Source organism: Barbus barbus (assembly GCF_936440315.1).
Source record: "Barbus barbus genome assembly, chromosome: 28".
Taxonomy (NCBI): Eukaryota; Metazoa; Chordata; class Actinopteri; order Cypriniformes; family Cyprinidae; genus Barbus; species Barbus barbus.
In genome coordinates this window covers 9841183-9868877 of record NC_136756.1, presented here as the reverse complement: position 1 = coordinate 9868877, position 27695 = coordinate 9841183, and the positions used below count along the sequence as shown (strand labels likewise).

The 27695-nt window shown below is 35.8% G+C and overlaps 1 protein-coding gene across 1 annotated transcript; it reads right to left on the bottom strand.

Moving 5' to 3' along the window:
• Positions 1 to 5184: 5184 nt before the first annotated feature.
• On the bottom strand, positions 5185 to 27695 carry LOC306848764 (uncharacterized protein). The gene is made up of 6 exons (XM_079383509.1): positions 26570 to 27695; positions 16724 to 17142; positions 14950 to 15817; positions 10115 to 11812; positions 8697 to 8805; positions 5185 to 7089 (listed from the first exon to the last, which is right to left on the bottom strand). The coding sequence occupies exons 1-6, from the start codon at positions 26911 to 26913 to the stop codon at positions 6901 to 6903; spliced, it is 3627 nt and encodes a 1208-aa protein (XP_079239635.1). The 5' UTR covers positions 26914 to 27695; the 3' UTR covers positions 5185 to 6900.

The window sequence follows — 27695 nt, the reverse complement described above, 5'->3', positions numbered from 1 at the left end:
TTAAACGCGCTATATAAATAAAGGTGACTTGGCTTGTGATAGATAGTGGTGTCTTCAATGGTCTGCCATCCCAATACATCAAAGACTACGCAAACACGGCTTCGATAATAGACCATGCAGTGATTCACAAAGAGGATGACAGAAAAATGTGAGAGACAAACAAGCTGCACCCTACAAATTAAGACACTTTTTCAGCACTTCATCTCTCAAGCTGCAGGCCAGGTTAAGCTCACGGGTCTATTGTGCAAACATTATAGAATATTCTGCTCAGTGCCCATGGCAGAATTACACTTGAAGGACAGACCCATTGTTAACTTTCCCATTCAGCTAGCCCTACATCGGAGAGCCTTGTGTTCAAAGGGCAGATGTGAGCTCCAGATGTTTTAAAACTGCAAAGGTTTACCGAGGGCGATCTGGAGACTCCGTCACTATGGAAACAAAGATGCCGAAATGCATTCGCGCGCAAATGAGCTTCCCTAACTTCTTATGAAATTGATTTCACTATAATGGTTATTAGTATTATAAACAGTGCAAAATACTTATTTGTTGATTCAACTATGTGTTGGCCTTTGTAATATATGGGACATATCGCGTCCCATATTGATTTATATGCGACTCATCATTTTATCTTTAAATAGCCTACGGGACGATTCCGTATTTTGAGGGATGGGTGGCAACCCTAAATCCTGGACTGAAAATGACTCCAACTTATTGTTAAGGGTCTGTCAGGCTACAAGGTTTATTTAATGGAGGATAAACAACACCAAATGGATGTCTTTATTAGTCTTCAAACTTATTTTAGGCCAAAAGGTGGAGTGTTGCCAGATGGAAATGTCTTAAGTAGTACCAGAAGCTCAAAATGAACGTATTTGAAAGAAAATTATCGTACAAGAGTCCAATGTAGCTACAGATTACAGCTATTTATCTAGACCAGGGTTCCTCAAATCTTACCCTGGAGGTCCAATCTGCTGCAGAGTTTAGCTCTAACCCTGATCAAACTCACCTACCTGTGATTTTCTAATGATCTTGAAGACTCTGATTAGCATGCTCAGGTGTGTTTGATTAGGGTTAGGGCTAAACTCTGCAGGAATGGTCCAGATTTGAGGATCCCTGATCTAGACCAACAGGTTTTTGACAAGATCTTAAAATTACCACAATAGATAGGCCTATAAATAACTAGGCGTACCTTAGTGGGAAGGACCAAACTCCTCTCCTCTGAGTCGCTGTCTTCGGAAGCCTGTGTGTTGCCAGATGTTGACGGGGGAATAGATTTTATGCCATCATGGACCGCAACATAGTTCTCATTGGCTTAAAAGGGAACCCCTCCCGCATTCTTAAAACACTCTGAGGTCTGCACGATCGGTGAGTAGGTGTAGAAGCCCTATGATTACAATGACCATCATTTGAAGCGTCACAAAATTCAGAAATTATCGTACACTATGGGATTTTTTTTTCTCATTATTGATCGCAGGGAACTGTATGTAAAAAAAAATACCTTGAAATATCAGTTATTGTATACTTCTAAGAAGAAGGAGAGCTTCAATTTCTTTCCCTCGCTCCCTGACAAACATTTTGGTGAAAGGGTACGAAATTCCGCAAAAGAGCAGATTACTTTACGGCAGCAACAAATGCACATGACAGCTATCCACTGGAATTACGACAGTGAATTCGACTCACTTAACGGAAGAGGGCTTAAAAGTCACCAAAATTCAAAAAGCTACATATAGCTGTTCAAAATATAAAATAAAATTATATAAAATAAAAGTGAAATTAAAATTATAAAATTAAACTAATTCAAAATATTAATAAAAACTATAGCATCTCAATGATACTGAAATAACACTGGTTCATAACATGTATGCTGCATTAAAGAAATCATTTTCATTTGTTGCAAATTCTTTCAAATATTCATTATGCAAAAGTTATTTTCAGTCCTCAAATTCAACTGCACTGATACTGAAATAAAGGTTCTTTATTGGCATCAATGGTTCCACAAAGAACCTTCACAATTCATGGAATCTTTTCAATCCAAAAAAAAAAGGTTCTTTACAGTGGAAAAAGGTGATTATTAAAATGTTCTTCAAACCAAGAAAAAATGGTTCTTTTAAAAACTGTTCACTGAAAGGTTCTTTGGGGAACCAAAACTGGTTCTTCTATGGCATCGCTGTGAAAACCCCTTTTGGGACCTTTAGTTTTAAGAGTGTGGTTGAGTGGCATTCACAGGCTGCTATAAGAGTGCAACAGCACTGAGTCATTTCACTGTTTCTGTCACACCTCTTGTCTCTATATATGTGTGTATGTGTGTGTGGGGGGGGGGGGGATCAGTAACTTTTGTCAGTAACTGAGTCACTGAATCATTAATACATAATTTTTGTATGATGTGATTTGTACAGAAATGTGCATTTTTTAGAAAAAAAAAAAAAATACCAAAAAAAAAAACATAAGCATGAAGGTCCACCCATTAAACCGAACAGTAAGGAGATGGGGCATGAGCTGATGTGATCATGCAAATTCATACAAATTACCCACCAATTTGCCGAAATGGAAAATGGCTATGAATTGCAGAGATAGCGTGTTGCTTTCATTTAGCAACAAAACACTTGACTGTCTTTATGAGTCATTCATTGAATTATTCACTCAACCAATTTCCACAAACACAATTAATTCAGGAATGAAACTGTTACAGCAAGATGCAAAAGTTGGTTTGGCTTCATTTGGAATTATTTTCCTTAGCTGAGCAAAAATAGTCTAGTAATAATGTGTCTAAAATGTAAGCTTCTGATTATTAAGTTCCTGTTTATTGAATTGTTGAACAAAAACAATACCACAACAACTGTATTCTAGTGCTGTCAAACGATTAATGGCATCCAAAATAAGTTTTTGTTTACATAATATATGTGTATACTGTGCATATTTATTATGTATATATAAATACAAACACATGCATGTATATATTTAAGAAAAATGTGTTATGTTTATATATGAAATATATTCATATATAAAATATAAGAATATTAATGTATATACCTGTAAATATTTTGAAAATATATACTGTATATAATATATACTTTATAAAAATAAATATAAATATATACTGTATATAATACAAATATATATATATATATATATATATATATATATATATATATATATACACACTGTGTGCGTATTCATATGTACACAATAAATATACACTGTACAAAACCATATATTATGTAAACTTTTATTTTGGATGTGATTAATCCAGTACCAGAACCAGTGCAGACCCCGTTGAAGATCCATTCATCTTTAGCGAGATAAAGATAAAAAAATAAATCAATAGATCTCTGAATGAATTCAACTGAAAAAAAACCTAAACAATGGTCGACTGAAAATGTGATGATAGACAACACAAGATGCAGAGAAGTCTGAATATTCCTGATTGAGAGTTGAAATAACAGCAGCATGGAATGAAAGCAGCTCTTTTGTGTGTGGTCTTTTTTTTCTATTAAATGCATTTTTTTCTTTGTAGGAGACAGAAGCGGTCATCAGCAGTGCTCCATGTTTGCAGCTCTCATATGTATTCATGTTCATGGGTTATTACCCTCACAGCTGCTTCCTACTGTGTTGGAAAACTGAAAGATACAGTACAGGAAGTTGTTTCAGGAAGAAATTAATTGCATATTAAAACCAAATCACAGCAGTGGATCATATAATTAAGGCCAAATGTAAAATCTTCAGCTTCCTTTGGTTTTACACACTTTTTAATTGCAAACAGAACGTAACTGCACTGGACACGTAAAAGACAAATCACTATATCTGCACATAATGTCAAATATATCAGAAAGGAACTGGTAGGATCGTTAAATCTATATTTGCTCATTAATTCAATGTGTATGCATGCAATAAACTCCACTTTGATTGAATTTGGATTTACTGATGATGATGATCAGGCAATATCAGTTGTTTTGTTTTTTATTTCTGCTAATTATCTCTTGTTTCAAGCTTCTAATTAGCCAACTGTAGACATTGTCGACTGCATAACCTTTGTGTAAGGCAATATAATTAGCTCAATATATTTTGATGGTTGTGTTGTGAGTGATACCAGGCTCATGCTGTTTGCATATAAAAGTCAAATAAAATAGCAGCCAAGTATCATTTCAACACAGTGCACATATAATAATGAAGGCCATGACATCCTCTTGAGCTGCCTGACTAGTAATAGAGAACATAGTGTGCTGTATCCTACTGCCATCTAGTGCACAAAACTGTACTGAACCAGCCTTGCTAGTATCATACTGTATACTATCATCTTATGAGAATTCATTTTTATAGCTATTAACCCTATAAAGCATGTATCATATTTGATATGCATATTTCTAAGGCCTTTAAATTATCAATGTGATCATTTTGGATTTCATCGTCTGAGTCTGACTAGCTTTTAGCAAGTAAAATAGTATAGTTGTATTTATATATATATATATATATATATATTAGTATAGCTGTAAAAACATCCACATTCATGTTGTTGTTGCTGTTAAATCGTTACTGCATTTTACAGTAAAATGTAAAGTAAATGTAAGAATAACTTTTATATTTTTAGTAATATTTCAAAATTAACATTTACTGGACTGAAGCAAATTTTACTTCATTACTTTTTTTTTTATCATGTCAAAATCTGAGTTTCAAGCTTTTGAGGAATGCTTAACTTTGAGGAATGTACATGCATTGCATTATATGTTTGTCCTCCACAATACAATTTATAGAGCTTTGATCATAAAGCAAGAAATTAAACTACATATTACTCTTAATAAATAAAGATCTGATTATTATTTTAGGCTTTTTAGGGTAAAAAGTAGTTGCCATGGTTGTCCATTTTCATTAATACTAATAAATAATTATACTTTGACTACAGGAAGGGTTCACCACAAACAAAAATTAAAACCTGAAATCACCTTTTTTTCCTGTGGAACACAAAATAAGATATTTTTGACAAGATTTTAATAAGGATAAAGATAAAAATGTATTTGTTCATACAATAATGATCCAAATATTTTCTTTTATGTTCCACGGAGGAAAGAATGTCATACATGTTTGGAACAACATAAGGGTAAGGGGTTTTTTTCGTGGTTGTTGTTTTTGTGATCTATCCTTTAACAGATCATTAATGCAAATTAAAATAGAAATGCTATGAAGCCTTGTGCATGAACTACTACTCTTTAAACATTTATTAAAAAAATAAAAATCAATAGTATTAAAAAACATGCTACATGGGTTCAGCTAAGTTTATTCAATGAATTGAGGCATAATCAAAATTACATTTCTGCAAGTATTGAAGTAAAGGAACAAACCGCTATATTCATGTCTTAATGACATGGAATCTTGAATAAAAAGAAAAGGCACAGGTCTAGAAAATATATCTTGTGCATATATGCATAGCATCAGCAATAATTAATAAGGCTTCTCATTCAAATTCAGGAGTGTTTGGAGTCTGCAGAACCTGATAACAGAGTGTACTCACTCAAACTGATTGACAACACTTGAATGAACACAGCAGAAGCTCTTATGAAGGTGAGACTGACAACAGAATCAACTTAAGACTAATGACGAGCAGATATATACAAGACATACAGTTAATTCCTCCATCCTTGTCAGAGGGACTATTCTCTCCCCATAGGCATTTAAATGGTTAAACAAATGTTTACTCACTGATTAAAAACATAAGAAGAAAAACGGAAGAGGGAGTGGGAAGCAGATTTGGAGTACTGTAGGGTAAGACTTCAGATTTACATCACAGATCTTTGGTTTCACAACAGACAAGCTCTCAACAACACACTGCAGACAGTGACGTCAAAAGACTGCATGATACGTCGAAAAAGATCCCGGTTTGATGAAAGTACCGCATTACCTGACATTCAGGAAACAAAATCCTGCAGACAGTTATTGCTTGTTCGTTACAGAACCACAGAATGTCACAGTACGTACATTGTGCTCAAAAGGTTGTCTTCAAAGAATGCTAAATAATACCTGGACAAAATCACTACAATATAAACAAACATGCAGTTTGACCATGCAGATCCAACAGCTGACTGCCAGTTCAGCCGAAAAAAAAACATATATAGTCAGTATTGACCAGGGGAATAAAATGAATTGTATATCTAGTGTTCGAACACCAGCAGAGCTTTACATATTCAGAAGTGTGTGTAACAGGCAGGAAAAACAATTCTTCATTAAGGCTTTTCTACACAGGTCATTCTACAGGGTATTTTAGATAATTACTTAATATAAAAACACTATCCTTCATAATTTAAACACCCCGTTCGAGTAAAAAGTGCTTATTGTCTACATTCCTAAACAGTTAGAGGATTTTTACCTTGATTTGAGCCCCAACAGACATAAGGCCGCATTAACACTAATGAAGCGTTCTGATCGAGACTCAAGGCAGCAGTCAGGATCTAAACACAAATCACTTCAGGAAGAAGGAAAATCTTCAAATAGAAGCTTAAGACTGCAATAAATAATGCATTAAGAAGCCCTCTCTTAAACGGAAAGATGCACAGAAAACGGAGATGATCGATAAATATGATGTGTTAGCTGTTGGGAAGCTTCTCAGTAGGAGATACCCCAGCATCCAGTTATTACAGGGCGATCTGACAGACTGCATGATTCTTGTCGGCTTTGATATACTATACATATCCACTTATTTGTAAAAATAAGTTATTTGAATGATATTAGTGATGAAATCAGAATGCACATATGCCAGCAACTCTACAAGCGTTACAATACTCAAGAAAATCAACCGATTATGAGATGTGATATTGCTTTCAAAATCCTTCTGGCTGTATCAGCCAAATCCCACCATATTGAAGTGTCTCAATGTAGTGATCTGGGAACGGTTAAATCGGATGTTAGGGTCAAACACTAACACTTGGATTGGAGTGAAAGCAGGATGGTTGGTTTCTCCTCCATGACGCGAACGAGCAGGTTATCAATGTACTCCTCTAACTCCGTGATCCTGGCATCTTTCTTGGAGAGCTCGGTCTGTTGCTTTACCACCAGTGTGATCAGTTCCTCCTGTGTGAGCTGAGTGTATGGACCGCTATCTACATTCTGGATATGCAGTGAAATGATGTAAGAGAAAAAACATGGTCAACTCGTATACCAATGAAAAGTCTGGGAACATTTGACTGATGTTTTTCTATGATCTTAAAAATGGGTGGATGAGCCGATATTACAATTCTGTACCATTCTGTCTACTTAAGTGGAATTAGTAAACTAAAATACATTTGTTAAATGCTAAGCATACATCACAACATTATAGTGTACAATATGTTGATTGTATGAATATCTATTTTTCAGCATTAAGAGATATTTACCATATTTCAATTTTTGTGTCAAAAGTGTTAAGGCCTTTCCACACTGAGAGCGAAAAAGCAAAATGAATATCGGACGTGATGACGCACTGGAATAAAACAATAGATTTCTATGGATGCTTCCACATAGACCTTTGTGTGCTGAAAATGTGAATTTTTTGTCACACCAGTCTGACGAATCTTTTCAGTTTCACAAAGCGAAAACACGGGCCGTCCAATAAGATTTTAGCTAGGATCACATGACCGGAGTAGCTGCTGCTGCACAAAAGTGTGAGAATGGTGGCGCAGTTTCGAAAACCAGTAAAAACAAACACCGAAGAAGAGTCTCCTGGATTAGAGAGTGGATGCTGAGTTCTTGTTATCGTTGGTAATGGAGAACTGATTTATCATCACATGTACAGAAACATTTCTAATAATTCTCCACTGAATCATGTGATCTGTGGAGCACCGTCTGTTTTTCCATGCGTGCATGTTATGAGTCAGAGCGCGTTCGCTCTCTAGTCTAGATCTTCCATATTAAAAAAATAAAAAATAGAGTGAAATGTTTTCTACACATGAAATATGAAAGCACATAGACATGATTATGCAGATATATTTTCTGAATGTTTTTTGTATGCAGCTCATGGTATTTTTTATAGCAATAAAGGATGTTTATGACTAATATGTAGCGTTATTAAACAATAAATCACAAACGGAAGTTATTACAAGCACTCGATGATGGTTTAAAGTGGGTAAACAAATACATTAATAATTACATAGATTTTCAAGTGTAGCTTGATGCTAATTGTACTTCTAGTTATATTTTAGGATGTAGCCTATTCTTGCAAGCATTATAGATAGTTTTTATTTCTGGTGTAGAACCAAACTTTGTTTATCTTAATTTAGATGTTAAATCATGTACGAGATACATATCTGAGAAAAAATGCATTGCTGGTCGGCGCCACCTAGCATGCAGGTGTGAATTAGCAGAAGGCGAACAATCGATTCGTGCTCGGTGTGAAAGTACCGTTCATCGGCGATTCGCCTCGCTTTTTCACATCGCGCTCAATATGGAAAGGCCTTAAGATGATGGCAATTCTATTCTAGATTTTAAAATAGGGGGAAATAAGCATGCATGATTAAATATCCAATTTTAGTCAATACTTATGTTTAAAAAATTGGAGTAGACAAAAATACAAAAATTAGAGTAGACATAAATTGTGCCTACATATGATTTTCTTTTCAAAACTTTTAATTCTCATATTTTCATGTGTGTTACTTTGTGGATTTAGCTTTTTAACAACTTTCAATGATTCTTCAATGTACAAAATACTGAGCAGGAAATAAGCAAGAAAAGTATCGTACCTTTGACTTCCCAGCCATTTCCTTGATGGTGATAGTCTTCGGGTCTTTCCCGACAGCGATAACACTGGAAGACTGGCTCTCGGTGCTCATGGGTTTCACTGGGTGAGGCCTGAGTAATAAGAGAGAGGAACATATTACTGCAATGAACATGAAAACTTGACTGCTGACAACAGCATGTTCCTTAATCCAATTAACAATAAAACAAACCATTAATAAATGCTCAAATAAAGAGAACAAGGGCCCTTGAAGATAGCATTCAATTAAGGAGACAAGGGCCCTTGAAGATAGCATTCAATTAAGGAGACATGGGTAAATTTGGAAAGGCATACTTTTTTACTCGTCTCATACAAAGAATTCAGTACTGGGTATGTGCATTTTCTGTATGCACAGTGGATCTACATTTGCAAAAATGTGCAGCACGCTGCATGGAATACTGCATTCCACAACATAATGTGTTTGACCAGGAGAGATGACTCCCAAAATGTGAAGACATTTGAAATTATTTACTTTTTAAAACCACTGTATCTACAATATTTTTCCCCAATGATGACTAGACACCACTTGCTGATATACCTAAACATGCAATTAATGTGTCAAGTGACAAATGTAGCACATGACACAGTTTCCCAAATGTTTGTAGCATACTACATAACTTTTAACACAATGTAAATACTGAATGCAGTACAATAAATATACTCTCTAATATGCAGGAAGCAGTTCTTGGCATGTGTTAGTAAACCATTCCAAACTCACCCAATGTGCAATACCCAACAAAACCGAAAGTTCAATAAAAGTACAGCAGAGAAATTACAAGTAAAACCCAAATATAAGCACCTTTGTGGCAAAGCAATCAAGAATTATGCAAATATCCCACAAAACAACATGATATCAAAAACAAACTCATGCCTTCATGTCAGTATATATGAACATGGAACTAGTCTTGTATACATCAAATTTATGCAAACTTCAATGTTTACATCATTAAATCTCACATCTACAGCCTCTCATTTGGACTCAGTTTCAGAAAATGTACACATTGTGAAAATCTAATATGGCCTACAATAACAAAACAGAAACCCCAGTATTATTTGAGATATTGACTTTGTTCCATTTACACAAGTCCTTCAAGACCATTATATTTTGAACGACCAACAGCAGCAATCAGTAGCAAAACCCCAAGCCCACAATCCCAACCCTCAAGATCCCATGAACCATGTAACCAACCATTAAGCAACCAATCGAACAAATGCTGAAGAAAACATACCCTTTAATCGAGCAAGACCAGAGATTGATTCAGGTAGTTTCAAGGTAAATAGCAGCTGTTGATTTGAAAGCCAATGGGTTTAGCACAACAGAGATGACAGACTGTTAGAGGAGTTCAAGGAGTTGTTAGTAGGGGTCGGGAGAACTTTTCTCACCTTCTTGAATTAGAAACTGTACTTCCACTACCATTCTGCAGAGCAACTGGCTGAGCCTCAGATGGCGAGACCCAAGCGCGAAGAGTTGTCTTGCTGCCTATAGGGGATTCAGATGTTACTACAGTGGGATCAGTTCTGCTTGGTGGAGCAACACTGGTTACAGTCAGCTCAGCATCTTCAGCATCTTGTGAAGACTGAGAAACTGATCTAGCCAGACTTGTATTCTCTGTACCACCTTTTCCAGTAGTTGTGTATTTGCGAGATGAATTCTTCTTTCGAAGCGAAAAATTTCTTTGAAATGAAGCTCTGGCTTGTTCAGTGAAGCTGGGTGATTGTTTTCCATGCTCCGATTTTGATTTGTTTTTCTCTGAAAGGTTTGTGAATGGATCATTTGTACCTTTGTCTGCAGACTTGTTATCTTTATTATCAAAGGTTGATGTCTGATCTTCAAGATTTCCCATTTGCTTTGGACCCTTAGCAAACAGGTCATCTTCATTTGTGGTCTTTTGTGGTAAAGCCCAGGGATCTTTAGATAGTAGGTTATCATTTGGGAATGGGTCAAGATCAATCATTCCTTTCCCCTCAGGTTCATTAGCCAGTTTCCCCAAATGCAGTTCTTCTGGACTTTTGAGGAGGTCTACGTCATCTGTGGAAGTGCTTCCCTTCTGTGTTTCCCTGGCTTTGTTGTTTTCTGATGTAATGGGTTGACTGGTTACCTGCTTGTCTGGTTGGACTTGTCTGACTGGGTCCTTGACTAATGATTGTTGTCTGGGCTTGACTGAAGGCATCTCTTTTGTCACATCATCAGTCTTTGGATTTATATTTTGTTTGGATCTGGCAGCTGGTGTAGGCTTCTCTTTTGACTGGGAGAGTTGATGGGTAAGGGCATCAGGAGTCGGAGACTTCCTTTCCATCTCCTGAGGTGCATGTCTACTATGGACAGCGGGAGGTGGATTGTTTTCCAAGTTATTGGAAGCAGAGTTTCTAGGCTTATTGACAGTGGTATATAAAGATTCTCTGATATGACCATGTTGGACATTAGTCTCAACAGATGGTTCTGGTTTTGCAGGAGCTTTGGGTGGAACGAGTGCCTCTTTGTGCCTTGCTGGGGCAGGGGGAGGTGCCTCATGATTTCTTTGGTGCTGGTTAAGGTTCGCCGAGGTTCTGTCCTTTAAGATCGCAGATTTATTTGGCATCGGCCTCTCAGGTCCATCTACATTTATTTCTTCCGAGAAATCCCAGTTTCTTTGGTTTACCTGTGCAATAAGATGGTCCCAATGTGTTTGACCCATCACCCCATGCCTCTTCTTAGGATAGAGTGTTTCATAGTCTGGGAGAGGAAGAGCAGGCCTATCTTTGGAGTTCTGGGTATGTGCTTGTCCCCCATTATCAGGATGGCTTTCAGTCTTAGACGAGCCCCCAAGACAACCAGGAGGTAGAGGAGCCTTTCGCTTCTTGTCAGATTTGGGAGCTGAAAGGTTTTCCATGCTGCACTCACTTAACTCACTGAAAGTTCCCTGAGGTTTAGCAGGTGCCAGAGAAGAATGAAGATCAGAAAACATACCAAAAGACTCAAACGGATCAGTAGAGAGGGATGGGGAAAGTGGAGAAGCGTGAATTGTGCTCTGGTTGTCTACAGAGTCTGAGGGGGATTGGGAATGGCTATTATCTGTTTCAGACAGTACACTCAGAGCCAATCTGCCAAAGAGTAAAAACATAAAATGGTCAACTTACAGCTAAAACAGCGCTTACAATCCAATATGTTTTCCAATATGTTTCTGCTGGGAATTACATGCAAATGAAATCCATTTAATACAAACAGCACATGATTCCCCTGCCTATCCTAACTCAATGCCTGACATTCACACTTTATATGAACAATTGAACATTCATCACATAATAGAAACAATGTCTTTCTAACTATTAAATTACATCAAAAACGTCACATCTTGCTAAGTTACTTTAAGTGGATTTCCTAAAATCTTCTGACAGAAATGAGCCTATTTTAAAAAAAAATAAAAATAAATATATATAATAATAAAATTGTATATATATATATATATATATATATATATATATATATATATATATATATATATATATATATATATATATATATATATATATATATATATATATATATATATATATATATGTATATATATATATATATATATATATATATATATATATATGTAAGTATTTATCTTTCTTTCTTTAAAGACTTTAAACACAGTTTGATAGAAGGAAATGTACTCTGCATTCCCGACTCTAAGTTCTACGCAAACAAACACAAGTAAACCACATGCCTGTCTCTTGTTATTCTCAGCTTTCGCAAAAAGAGTTACTCACCATATTCGTTAATCATAAGACAGAAGTTCCTAAAATCCTAAAACTCCCAGTACAAAAAAAGTAATTCTACAGACTTTTTTCCTAAGACAATGTCGCTTAGTCACTGCCTGGACGAGTACAAACTCATCATCTTTTACAACTTGTTTCACTCCAAACCAGAAGATCAGCACTTGACGATCCAGTCCACATTCCTTCCTCCATTAACCAATCACATGCCTTCGGCCAAACAGGTTAAGTAAGTTGCATGAGGTAAAAATTCAAATCATTCAATACACTAAAACCTATGCTGAGTAAACTTTATGATCATAAAAAAAACACAATGCCTAAAGTAATTATACAGTAGGCTATATTTAGTATGTATTTGAAGTAGGTGGCTCAGGTGAAATTCTGCACAATCTGTCTATTTTGCCTATTTTCAGTCACTTATGAACACTCAACTAAAGACTGAAAGATGTCAAATTTATTTGTAAGTTAATTTACAAATTAAAGAGGTGTCAATTGCTGTTGAAAAAGTGAATAAATGATGGCCAGACCAATTTCACATTAAAGACACACTAAAATCACTGTGATTGTTCCACTTTCACCCAAGGGTATGAAACTCAGCGATACCTGAACCCCCATGTCTAGTAGAAAAACAATGATCTCATCCCATCCTGACAGACAACACACACACACCCCTACACACACACACACACAGACACAGACACCCCACACAAATGCTAAAAAATACTAAAAGCTAATGGAGGTTTGCATGTGCAACACTTTCCGTAATGACCTCAGTGTAGAAAATGTAGCAATTTTTGTGCACTTACTCTCTTGACCTGTAAGTGTGTGCAATTTATTTAAGATCTTCTGTTATTAACCATCTGTTGAAACAATTTTCGCAAGGGGGCTTTGTCTAAAAAACTGAGTTCCCCTTTAAGAGCAGTGGAGCAGACAGAGGTGAGAGGAGTCGAGTTTCAGTATGGGTTTTACTCAGCTCTCAGGTGGCAAGATGCTAACTGCATTACAGAGCAGCCTGACTTATTTAGCATGCAGCCTCAACATGAGTTAGGCTGAATATAATACAGCTTGCAAACCTCAAACAAAAAAGTAGGATAAAAGACAAATCATTCAAGTGTTTTGCTTCGCTTCTCGTAATTAATAAGAGAGTGCATCACACGTACAGTATACATAGAAATATGTGCTCCTCTGTTTGAACCAAACAGTCACGCTATTCAAGTAGATTCATAATGTACTATCATAAATTTTTTGGAAATATAGTAAAAACTGTAATATTGTGAAAAATAACTGTATTCTATTAGAGTATAATTTAAAATGTAATTTATTGCTGTGATCAAAGCATCATTACGCCAGTCTTCAAAGTCACATGATCCTTCAGAAATCATTCTAATATGCTGATTTGCTGCTCAAGAAACATTTCTTACTGTTAGTATAATGCAAGAATTCTAATAATTAAGGTGTTTTTTCCATTTCCTTGAATTCGAGGTAACATCTAAATTTAAAAATTGTATTTTTAGGCACCAATATAATGCACAGTAATAAACAGAAATATTCATCTGCTTTTTTTTTTTATTAAAACAGTTTAATGAAAGCAAACTTATAAGCGCTAATGCCCTTTTTTGCTTCTGAACTTGCTACTTGCTACAGATGTACTGCGGGTTAAATAGCCAAGGCTATTTTTAAATGTCAAATAGTGTTCATTGTTCATATTTTATGTAGGTGTACACCTTTCATACATTTCAATATTTATTAAGTCACTTCGGTCTGCCACAATGACACACATAATGGCCACGCCGGGCAGGAGCCCTCTAAAACTTCCTTGCTGATATCAGTTTTTAGACTTATTTTAATGTGGATGTGGTTTGGATTGTGGTCTTTGTGTTTTTAAATTAGTTGGCTACAGAATTAAATTAAAGGTATAGATTACAGGCAATAATGTAGTAAACAATGTTAAGTTTCTTGCACCGATCGATCATTTTGCTTCATAAGAACTCAATATATCGTATGAACTTAATATATACTCTGATATGCTTTTTTTGACTCTCAAAGTGACTGCAGCTGCAGTCTTGCATTTTATGAAACATAACTGACTACAGTTTCAGCTACAAATCTTCTTTACTGTTCTACTGAAGAAAAAAATTATCACCTACATCTTGAATGGCCTGAGGGCGAGTAAATTAACAGCAGATTTTATTTTGGGGATGAATTATCCCTTTAATGTTGCTGTGGATAAACAGCTCAGGTGTTCTGGTAGATACCGTGGTTGTGGGTTTACCAAACAAAACCCGTGCAGGACTCTGGTTAAACTAGTCTACCAAGCTCTACAGGAAATGTATTGGTCAATTAAATTGGATTAAAATCATCACAACACTGCTAGCAAAGTCTTTGCTAATAATATAGTAAATATGCAATACATCTTCTAGCCCTAAATAGTATACACTCTTGGATGGAGGAAGTTATTCAAGCACATGAGCACTCACCTTGGCTTGACCGCAGACACTTTCGCTGTGCGGCTGGGGAAAGCACTAGCAGGTGGCGTCGGGGTGAGGGTGGTCCTGACACCCCTCTGTGGGTCCGTGGACCTCTCTTCTGGGACAGAGGATGGAGTATCTGGGGTGAGGGGAATGTCTTCAAATGGGTTTATAGAGGACGGCACATCCAGACGTTTGGGTTCATTCATAGCTTCCTCTCTCTTCTCCTCCTTCTTCTTTCCAATGCCAAAGAGAGAAGAGAGCCGTTCGGTTACTCTGCTCTCCTCATGGTGCCGCTGATTCTCAACTCGCCGCGTCTCCTCCTCGCGCAGCTTCCTCTGCAGCTCTTCCTCTTCCTTGCGCTTTCTTTCCTGCTCTTCAAGCCTGCTTTTCCTCTCTTCCTCTTGTTTTCTCTCTAGTTCTTGCTGCCTCCTTTGCTCTTGATTTTCCTGTCGGTCCAGCATCTCTTGCAGGCTTCTTCCTTCAGGTTTCTTACCCCTCTCCTCCACCTCTACATGACTCCTGTCCTCTAGAGGGCGCTGTAGGACAAGAGAAGCTTTGTCTTGCACTTCAGGCTTGTATGACGGGATACTCAGGCCTTTAAGTGAGTCGATGGAGATGTCAGACGTATTTCGCTTGTGGTATTTACGAACATCCTCTACTGAACCCTTTCCTGAGCTGTTCAGACTTAATGTGGAGCCAAAATTAGCTTTAGGTTCTTGCTCCTCTGCATAAACGTGGCTGCCATTGATACAGAGGTTATTCTGCTCCTGGATGTTTTGTTTAGAGCGGCTCAGAAGAGAAAAGGGGCCAAGAGACACTTTGCTATCTGAGCTCTCAGTGCGCTTGTGTCCCAGAATCTTAAACTTCTTTTTCACTGCAAGAGAAGAGGACAATATGTATTAAAATGGCAATGGAGATAAGGTCCAAAATTTATTTGAACACGGTCAGAAACTTAAGCCACATTTATAAATGTCTAACTGTATTATAAACAATAAAAAATGATTTTCAGTGACTTGATGTTTGTTGACTTTTTCATGTGTCAATGTGAATATTAACTGCAGCTTAAGTTACTTCCAATACTTTTTATACATGATAATCAAGCAAAAATGTTATTTAAACTTGTCAAAGCAGACATTTTAGAGCTTAACCCAATAACTAGTATTACTAATCAAAAACCTGTACAAACATTAAAAATGCCCTTAAATAAAAAATGATATAAATATATAAATTATTCTTTCTTGTATCAAGCAGCCATTCAGCATAATATAATGATTTCTAAAGGATCATGTGACATTGAGACTAACGATGCTGAAAATTCAGCTTTGCATCTAAGGAATATAACATTTTAAAGTATAATAAACTAGAAAACATTAGACTTTAAATTGTAATATTTCACAATATTACTGTTTTTATTGTATTTAATCATCAAATAAATGTAGCCTTGGTAAACATAAGAGACGTTTTTCAAAAATATTTTTTTAAATCGTAATTATTCCAAATTTAGTAGGCTTGTACCACAACAATTGATTTTAATAAATGAAAAATAATTTGAAATTAATGGTTTGAACTGATTCAAGTATATGTAGGATGTATGTATAAACTGTGGCTTAAATACCTGAACACTTGTTTTACATGATAATGCAAATAACATTATGTAAACTGGAAAAAAAACATAAAACAAAACATGCACAGCAGATATTTAAAAGCTTAATCTACCTAGTTAAAAAAAAAAAAAAACAATATTATATTTTTTTTTTTACAATATGACCTATGACCTTACCATCAGGAGAGTCCACATTAAGGCCGGATGATCTGCTGCTGCTGAGTGAACTGTTCTTCTCAGGCAGGGTGCCCAGGGTTGACATGGACTGGGACACATTCCTTTGGAGGTTTGTTTTTGGTCCAAACAAGGATTTGAGTTTCGATTTCTTCTTAGGATTGTCTGAACCACCCTCTCCTTCCCCTTCACTGTCCATTCCCATTGAAGACGGCACGATCGCAGATGCAGAATCCGACAGACTGTCCTTCTTCTTACCACGAATCTTATCCTTGAGCTTGCCGAGGCCAGAGCGAGGTTTGTCTGTCATGGAGAGGTCAAACATGCTGGCTGTCAGGTTATTCCGCATGAACTGAATGTCCAGAAGAACTTCCCCTCGGTCCTTCTCCTGTTTCCCATTCTTATCCACCAGCTTGTACCAGCTGCAAAGAGAATCAAACAAGATCTTTATTAGATTGCATCACAGCTGTGCTCTGTTTTTGTAAAGGATTAACATTTATTTTATGATTATCACTTATTTTATGCTTATTTAATAAATTAATTTGTGCTTATTCAAAGCCTTACTTTCAAAACACATGAAAATTATTTTAATATTAATACTGAAATGTTTTGTTGTTTTATTGAAATAAAGCTGAAATAAAATAAAATAAAATATAAATAGATGAAGATTTTAAACTTTAAAAATCTTAAATTAAAAAATTAAAAATTACTAAATTACTAAAACATACACTAAAATGAAAAAAAAAAAATACTGAGAAAAAAAACAGCTAATTCAAAAATATTAATGGGAGCATTTCACATATGCCTTGTTGAAAACTTTTGTCTTTTATAAAACAAATTTTGCATATATTTTTTAAAAGACAAAAATTATTTTTGTAGAGAATGGGGAATAACCCGTAATCCTTGGATGGTTGTACAATATTGCATGGCTACTTACCAAACAAGTAAATAAACAGATGTGAAATAGTTTTATTTTATTTGTATTTATTTTATTATGTGAGAACATAAAAAAAAAACAATGCAGCAATTGACCATTTAAAACTAAATATTCCTAGAGAGTCGTGTAATACATAAATCTAACATTCTCCCAAATGTGCACATCTGTGATTAAAGGGGTAAAGGGTATGATACCTTTTGTAGTTTCACAATGGTTTCAGTCAATGTTTCAAATAGTAGCAGGTTCAAAACTAAATTACTGTATGAACAGAAAGGCTGTATTGAATCCTGTACCAGTAAATGTTACAAAACGCAGAAGCCTGCCTACTGATGAAATAAAGGAAAACATCTTTGTTTAGCTTTCGCTTGTCGTCTCTTGTGCAGCAGAGCGGTAGGTGGGAGAGTTCTGGAGTTCAGTGTGTGTAATCATGAACATGCCATTATCCACCCACACTGTTGTCATAATAGACTCCTGAACACAGGGATCATGGGTAATCTACAGTCACACTGACACCAAACAGCGGCTCCTGATTAAACGTGGCATGTGATCAGAGGAAGCGGCTGCAGCAGAATTCCAAGCATTTCTGTTTGGACCCCCACAGGATGAAACTTTTGGACAGACTGCTACTACAATTTTAATCATCCGCGAGAGCAATTCGAAAGCGTACGGAGCAGTCTGCTCTCTATATCGCGCAGTTTCGCTTACTTGACACAGACTGAAGCTCGCGTGGCATTTCAGCGTCTGCCGTCTCACTAAATGAGGACATAAACACATGAACAACATCTCTAGAACTGCTCTGAGAGTCACTTCATGAGCATTTTACCATTTGATTTGAATAAAACTTGCGTCATATCATATACACACAGAACTGTAAAGGTGTACATACTGCAGAGTGTACATACTGCTGCTACTAGGCTACTATTAAAATTATTAAAACTCTTATTTTTTAATTAATGATCACACAATATTTATTCCATGTTTTAATTTTAATAGTAAAATTTTGTTTGCCAAAATAAATAAATAAAGTTTTATTTTCAATAATTTAAAAGAAAAATGAAATTAATGTTGTATGCCTTCATTTGAAAACCAGATAAAGAACACAGAATTTCTGAGGAAAATAAAATATTTCATAAGGCTATTTTAAGAATAAATTTGAATAAACTAAGTAGTTTTTATGCATTCAAATAATTAGACATACTACAACATAGAATTTAATAACAATAAAACATATTGTGAAAGAAAATAAAACATCCACTTATGAAAGTGGATAAAGATTTGAAATTTCTTGAAGTCTTTAACAACCTAGAATAAATGAATAGAAATGATGATTCTGTCTGAGCTATGCGTTTTAAAACGAGCACGCACTAGTGTAAACTGAAAACTATTTGAGCTTTATTAAAATTATTTGTACTGATTTATTGTGTTGGCTATATTTTGTTCCTTTGTGCAGTGGCTCAGGAGATGAGTCTTTGAGTCTGTATACATGTCAACAAGCTGAAAAAAATAAAACCAAAGTTTTTTGAGATAATGTAATCTTGTTAAAACTGTTTTCATAAAATTGGTATCGAAAAAAGTATCGTTCAGGAACCGGTATCGAACTCAAGGTATCGGTATCGAACATTTTTGAACGATACCCAGCCCTACATTTAATAGGATGCTTGGAATCACATCGAAATGGGAAACACTGAAGAAGCCCAAGGCCAGGAAACACAGACTATCAGTCCGTTAGTGGACCTTACACTCATACCACAACAGGAAACTCAAATCTGTAGTTTCAGGGTGGAGAAAGACGGGAAATCGTGCCTATCAGCAATCAAAGCTCAAGGGATTAGATAAGGAAAGTTCTTTCAAGATATCTCAGGTCTCTTTACATTATCTTCTGCTCTGAAGTTTGTTTGGACTAAAGGGAATGTGAACAACAGACACCTGACTAACTCAGTACAGAACATTTAATCTAAAACAGATAGCCTATCTACAACTAGACCTATATATCTTTTAATAGGTCACCTTGCAGTAAAAGCCATTTTTAGTCACTTTCACATGCATTCATATCTTTAATACATCATTCTCTCACAGCTCCCGGAAATCGATTCAAACGGTCATGCCTGAAAGTTTCCAGTTATCAGAGATGACATTAAAAAACTTGACGAATGGGCTTCATCCTACGCATTCCTCTGAGCTACGCTAACACCCCCACACACACACACGACAACGCTTGAGGCTTTATCTCCTCACACAGTGAAAAACAAACAAGTGCTGTTCTTAATCCTACTTCAGATGCAATCATTAACCATCAGGAAACAGCCTGCTATCACACTGGTCACATTTACACAAAAATCCAGGAAGTAGATCTACCAAATAATTTCATCTAGGTTCACATTATGAAGATGAAATATGTTTTAAGTGATCATTTCATCCACATTCAGGATGAGCCTTCCTCTATTTGTATATGCTTTTTATACTATCAGCAAGGTTACTAGGGGTCAGCATTCAGTCCTGGCATTTGGGATTCAATATAAATGTATGCATTTGCTAAAGTATTGACAGATTTCACCATTTCATTTGATTGATTCATATGCTAATATGATTCTAATATCGATTCATTTAGATAAAACAGGTACATGTCAATTTTTCTTAAGGAAAGAAAATCTCTCAACTAAAGCTGTAAGCTGCATGAAACTACACATTATTTTAATATTAAAGATTAAAATTAACAACAGAGTCCAAATGTAATTGCTATTTATATTTAGGTATAATAATTAAACAATCAAACTGAGTTGTATTCAACTTGTACATTACACAGTTTTTATACTTAATGACTATGATAATTATGTTTGTACTCCACTTCATTATTAAAATAAAAGCATTAGAGAATTTAAATAGTTAGAAAAACATATTCCAACAACACAGGTTAAGTAAAAAATAATGAATATGTACGTGCATATTTAGGAGAATGCCACTCCATAGAGTTTTTTGGGGTATTTTAGCTAAAAAAAGGTCACAATTAACTTTTTATTTATTTTTAGAAATTAGAAATGAGAAATTAGAGGTTGAGAAACTGAGAATTCTGGGGTAAAAGTCAGTATTGTGAGAACTAAACTTGGAATTGTGGGTAAAAAAAAAAACTCATAGCGGGCAGATTCCTTTAAATAATTAAAAGAAACACAGAGCTATGCCGAGTATTTAATCTTCACTGAAAACAAAATACATTAAAATTATATAAAAAAATAATAAAATGTATAATACAATTTATAAAAAATATAATCAGTTTAGACTTTATGCTGGTTTAAATTTAAATAATTTATTTAATTCATTTAAATTTGAATTAAACTAGCCTAACCTGGGTGTGAATTGAGCACATAGGGGTTAACAGGAACCATGAGTTCTCACCGATTCCTTTTAGTTGTATCAGGTACACACATCCATGTTTACAGAGAAACACTAAACCACGGACCCAGCCACTGTGAGACTACAAAACAAACTGGTGCAGCAAGTTTCATCTGCTCTTTTATTTATGGGATAACAAATTATTTCATAAAGGGATTTAGAGGTCATATAACATGGGAAAAGTCGGCCTAGATAAAGGCACAGCTAAATAATTAGAAAACTGATCCACAGAGGTAAAGAAATTAACCACACCTTCGTCCACATGGACCTGGACTAACACAAAAAATATGAGTTCAGTAACTGATATCGCAGAGGTGCAAAAACGTGACAGACTTAGGAAGAGGATAAAAATGCCATATTGATTTCAGATCAGAACTGTTTAAAAAATAATATTATGAATACAGTATTTCTATTAATTCCACAAATAATAAATCATTTTTGTCCTCTATTAAACTCTTTTACTAGAGACAGTGATCAGCTGGCCCACACCTCGGTGTCAATGCTGCCATATCAACTTTACCCTGAAGTAGGACAGTAACACGACACCAGCAAGCTCGAAGAAAAAGAGAAGGCAAAATTCAATCCCTCGTATCAACGTCTATGAGAGGGAGAAAGAACGACAGAGACATGCCATAATGAAGCCAGTACCAACATCAAGACTTTCAATATTATCTGACACTAAGGCACTTTATTAAAGGAACAGTTCACCTAAAAATGCAAATTTGCTTAAAATATACTCGCTCTCAGACCATAAAAAATGCAGATAAGTTTGTTTCTTCACAAAGAAAGAGATTTGGAGAAATTTAGCATTACATCACTTGCTCACCAATGATGCAGTGAATGGGTGCCGTCAGAATGAGAGTCCAAACAGCTGATAAAAACATCACAATCCACACAATGACAGTTTTTTTGGGGGGGGGTTTAACTTCAAAGCTAAAATAAGTCCTTTCGCCAGTGAAAAAGTCTTCTTGTCTGAATCAGGAGAGAAATCAGCACAGATCAAGCATTGTTTATTTGAAAACAGTCCAAAAAAGTTCTAAACGAATATGTCGGTGGATTTTGACGAGAGAGGACAACAGGGGATGGACTTTTTTCATGAAGGAAGCATTTTTATGGGTAATCGACTCAAATTTTGACCAGAAGTGACAGTTTAAAGTTAAACAATACATTAATTGGTTACTTGTGGATTATTGTGATGTTTTTATTGTGATGGCACCCATTCACTGCAGAGGATCCATTGGTGAACAAGTGATGTAATGCTTAATTTCTCAAAATCTGCCCTGATGAAGAAACAATCTACGGATGGCCCGAGGGTGAGTAAATTTTCAGCAAATTTTCATTTTTGGCAGAACTATTCCTTCAAGCCTCTCCAGAAAAACACACAAATCCACATACTGGCATGGAAGTTATGGATCTTCATGAAAACAAAACAGCAAATATATATATTATGTTTAATTCTTTGTAGGGTCATTCCGTGTCAACTCAACCTGAGGTCCCCAGTTCAAATTTTTGATTTTGATGATATTTTTTCTGAAGAAAGACAGACATGTGTAGTGATGAAAGCCAAAATATTAAATGTCATGATGAATAATTGCTGAGTAATCCACTATTTTGTAGAGGGGGGTCAACATGGCAATTTTCACCTGAGATTCAGAGCTAAATTACAAGGGGGTAAAAATGACTTCAGAAAGATGGCAGCATCATAATGTTAATTTTACACAGAGATTGGTAGGTCTGTTAGTAAAATCTGTTAACTTTAGAAATCTGTTGCATTATGTGTCAATGGTGACCGTTCAGCACTTTTCACTTTTCTCCGAAGTTTGCATGCCTGTGACTCACAAAGTATTACAGATATCTTAATGCCCTTTTAGATACTGAGTCTTAAACTTTCCTTTTGGCATCTTCATTTTTAAGGCCCTAATATGGTTCGGTTCCAGAGATATTGAAATTTCAATATGGCTCCAGGAGTAAATTGTTAAAATGTACACATTTTCAGTGGTCAAAAACCAAATGTGGGTCAATTTGAAAAAAATATGATGCTTCTTTTCTTTTAAAGAGGAACGTCTGAAGAACAAATAACGTTGAAACTAGAACTGTATCTTGTTTCCTTCTGTCAAAACAACTGCATTGAAGATACCTGTCTGAGTGCCATAAATATTCTTTTTCCAAAGTTTGCATGCCTACAACTCAAGAAATATTAAAGATAATGCTATATGATTTTAGATTCTAGTTCGTAATAAACTTTTATTTTGGAATCTTCATTTTCAAGGCCCTATATCATTCAGTCCCAGAGATATGGGGATCTCAATGAGGCTACATTTTCAGATTGTTGAATATTACCTATTTTCAGTGGTTGATTTGACACGGAATGACCCTGTACTTGTATTTGAGAAACTAATAAGAATAATAAGAAAGAATAAAACACACAATAAATGTAGTCATTCAGTGACACTTAAGTAAAGGCCTTCATCAAAACACGCCTGCTTGAAATAATCACATATTAAGCGTTTACATTAATATCCCATTACGTCATAAGAAGCTTTGCATTCCACTTTTACTTTCTTTGAGTGTATCCACGTAGGTTTAAAGTCACGTCATAACCATTAACATACTTCACAATTACGTGAGTCTCAGGCACAGTACACACCTGCTTTAAATGACAACCATGTGAACTGGGGCAAACCCAAGGCAAATAGACAGCTCTTACACGTCGCTTTCTCTCTCTGTTCTGAACCATACTAGGAAGTCAAACTAAAAGGCAAATAATAGGCTCTGTATTTGAATAAAGAGCAGCTTTCAATTCCCCTGAACAACAAACACTGAAACTTTTTTTTCTTAAAAAAACAAAGAATATATATCATAATATTTCATCATAGTAAGTTTAAGCATTATTATATTGAACACTGGATTTTTATTATAATTTTATTATAATTATGATCTACCAAAGGAAAAGAACATGGTGTTCTCTGTATCTCTCTCACACACATGTTTTATTCTTATAGGTTATGGAAAGTAAACACCAATGTACATAGTTACACACCATTAGCCAAACCTTGGGTGTCACTCATGCCTGTCAGTTAGTGACTAGCAAAGTGTTGTTATACTGAGCTGTGATGGGTGAAGAGGAATGTAAAAACGTAATTATCTGTAATACAGACTGGTTGTGTGAGATTATTATTGGGACTATTAGTGCCATTTACTTGCTTGGAATGATAAACTATGATTTGTCAGAAGAATACATCTGAGGAAAACAACATGAACTGACCCAAGAAAAGATAAAGGATCAGCTGATGAAGTTAATAACCAGTTGCTCCTGATATTAATAATTGTTCTGCAGCCAAGTAAAATAGAATGACTTAAAAGGGCTCATGGGACACACATTTTTATCTCAGCCTAATTATGATAGAATCATAGCTGAAGAAAAAAAAAGTTACAAAAAGTAATTCTACATTAAGTTAAACTCACTCGCATCAATGCTGGCAATTTTAAAATCAAATGACCATGATGGGTCTTGTAATTCAAGTTATAGTAATAAAAACAACAGCAATAATAATTATAATAAAACAACATGTTATTTTATACTGAACTTTTTCTGTTCTTGAGGGGGCTTTTCAAAGCATTCAAATGCAAAACAAGTAAACCAAACATGGTCATGGTCAAGTTGTGCGTGTTCCACTAGTTGAAACAGAATGAGTACGAGTGGAAAAATAAAATGTCCAAACAAGCAGACCCTGATGGAGCAATGAATCAAAAGTGCCTGACAATCTGCAGCGCCAATGCCACACAACAAGGACAACCGGCAGGACCTCGAACACCGAAGGCCACAGCTGCCAAACCACAAAATGCCCCTATGACCAAACCTAAAGCAAAAATACAGCTCTTACACTTCCCTTTCTCTCTCTCAAAGCCCAGAAAAGGAAGTCGACTGGACAAATCAGCAAGCTGGCCTAATATGCAAATCAAGTGAAACTCACACACCTTCTGTTTTTGAATATGAGCAGCAGCCCTCACGTCCAAAGAGCTAAAGAAAAATGAAGCTAAAGCAACTCCTAAATTGAAACTATAACAATTAAAAAAAAAAAAAAACTGTACAAAGTTTGTGTTGTTTCCTAGCAAAATCTATGCATACACATTTTCCATGGAAATAGTCCAGATCTAACATTCGGACATAACATTTTTACTCCGGGTTAGGAAATTTTTTTTTTTTAAATAAACATAACTTTTATACATTACAATAAATAAATAAAAATTATCCCCAGGTTGTTTTTGGTTTTTTTGTCCTTCATGTGACAATAATATTTCTGGGTCATATTTGCATTTCTGGGTCAAATTTACACCTACACAGCAACTATCTGAACACCTTAGACTATTTAGTAGGTTTGACAACACTAAAGTAAACTGCTGAAGTCCTCATGACAGCTCTGACCAGACTAGACAGACGCCTCCAAAGCAGTCCAGAAGACCTGTGTAGTTTGTTCTTGGAAGGAGATCAAAGAACACCATACAACATGATATAAATATGAAAGGAGAGCACTGGGAATAATGCAACTGCTTTACAGAAACATAAAGCATACACTTATCTGCTGCACTGATGGAATCAATTATGTTCAGACAAACTCATAACACATTCATGACTGCTATTAAACTAATTTATTGCTATCAATCAACGTAAATAGTTCATAAAGTATATTCAATCACAGAGGAAAACAATCTGAAAATGTGTGAAAAGAATATGAAAGTCCATATATATATGTATATATTAATTTATTTATTATGCATGCGTGTGTGTGTGTGTGTGTGTGTGTGTGTGATAGGTTTTTTTTTCATGCCACTGATTTTTACACATGGGACAAAACATTTCATGACTTTCACTGCCATTAATTTATTTATCAAAATAAATCTTATTGAAATTGTAATTTATTTCATCACAGCAACTATGTCACTGATATTGTAAATTAATTGTTTGTTTTTTGAAAATTCCTATACAAGGCCCAAAAACAATAATATTAATATTTGTGAATTCAATAAAAATATGTTTGGAACCATCCTGTAGTGTTCATTAATTCATTCATTCATTCCATGTCTTGTTGACTCATACGGAGTGAGAAAAACATTTTTGTAAAAAAAAAAGAAAAAAAAAGGACACAAACAAATAAATAAATTAGCCTGTACCCAAACATAACTTTGAAATTGTGGAACAGCTTAATGGAAAACAACTCCTTTATACTTTTTCCCCATCAGTTTTTACTAAACACTATCAGTGATCTCTTGTTTTATAGTCGTAGTGAATAATTATTATATAATGTTCATGAACTCCCAGGAGGCGAAGTGTACTTTTGTTTGCCTAATATTGTGTTACAAGGGCGGAGTACTGAAACCAGCCCATGCAATAGAGACCAAAACATACTCTGATTAACTGTTTGGTAGCTTATATCAGTTTAGAGTCTTGATGAAATGTTATTATGACACAACTCCAACACCCCACACAACAAACTTCTTTCCCCACAGAACAAAATGACACTCACTCGGTCTTTTTGCGTGATCTGTTGGCGTGGAGGTCCACTAAGTTGATGACAGCCTGTCCCAAAAACTTGTCCAGCCCCACCAGGGCTCTGTGCATGGCGATGATGTAGAGCGTGCATCGCTCCGCGTCGCCGTGATAGTTCGGCGGCAGATCGAAGGTCGCCTCCTCTTTCCACTCCGGCGAGACGCATTTCTCCGCTACCGAGGTGGAAAACTTGTCTTTGGCCACCTGCATGATGGCATAGGCGTCGTTCGTGCCATTTTTGCCCTTGATTCGCAGGTTTCGCGCTTTGAGCACCGTTACCTGAACGCTAGTGGGATACCACTGCTGGTCACCCAAAGACATTCTCAGTTAAATCAACCGGGACAAAACGTTCGTGCGTCCGTTGGTTCGTTCTGGCCCGCTTGATGTTTGCTGTGCGCCGCTCTGGCTCCTGAGTGTAACTGTTTGGGCGATATCATAGGCCCCGCCCCTCACGCATGACGTACACGGTGTACCCAGCGCTCAGGTGATGCAGGTATCATTCTTGCGTTAAACTATTTAAAGAAGAGCTTTTGACAGTACACTTCTAACCCTGTGATAACGTCTTTTTAAATCCCGGGTTAAGGCCACCAATGCGTTTAACCTTTGCTCATAATTTAACCCCGAATTAAGATGCTAAATGTGTACAGTAATCGACGTGGTTGCTAAAATGTATCAGCGAGTTGTTTAGCAACGGACAACCAATCAGAAACTGACTCAGCGATTACCTTATTAATAATTCATGCTTTCACAGAAACCTTGATGTCTGGGTTCAGTTTACCTTGATGGAGATTTTAAAAACTATTCTCAGAATTTCTTTGTTGAAGATTTCCTCATTAGCGTTTCCTCAGATTACTTCCTCAGACTTTATTAAAGTCAAATGTGAATCACTGTAGAGCTCAGATAAAGGCTATTCAGCAGGACCAAAATAGAAAACGGCAGTATAAGTGGTTGTTTTGAAGCCGATTAGTCATCTTTCAGATTGACTCGGTCTCCTGCTATCTGTAAATCACTGTATTCGTTTATTTGGTTATAAAACGCCTCCACTGCGTTACCGAGGTCAGTGTTATCAGTAGCTTACTAGCATGATGTTCATTCCTTTGTTC

What these genes read in the sequence shown, in the direction of transcription:
- LOC306848764 (XM_079383509.1), bottom strand. Translation starts at nt 26,913, where the DNA reads ATGTCTTTGGGTGACCAGCAGTGGTATCCCACTAGCGTTCAGGTAACG. An exon ending in ACAGTTTCTAATTCAAGAAG is followed by an intron (nt 8,806 to 10,114) that starts GTGAGAAAAGTT and finishes CTTATTACTCAG; the next exon opens with GCCTCACCCAGTGAAACCCA. An exon ending in AAATGGCTGGGAAGTCAAAG is followed by an intron (nt 7,090 to 8,696) that starts GTACGATACTTT and finishes CTGCATATCCAG; the next exon opens with AATGTAGATAGCGGTCCATA.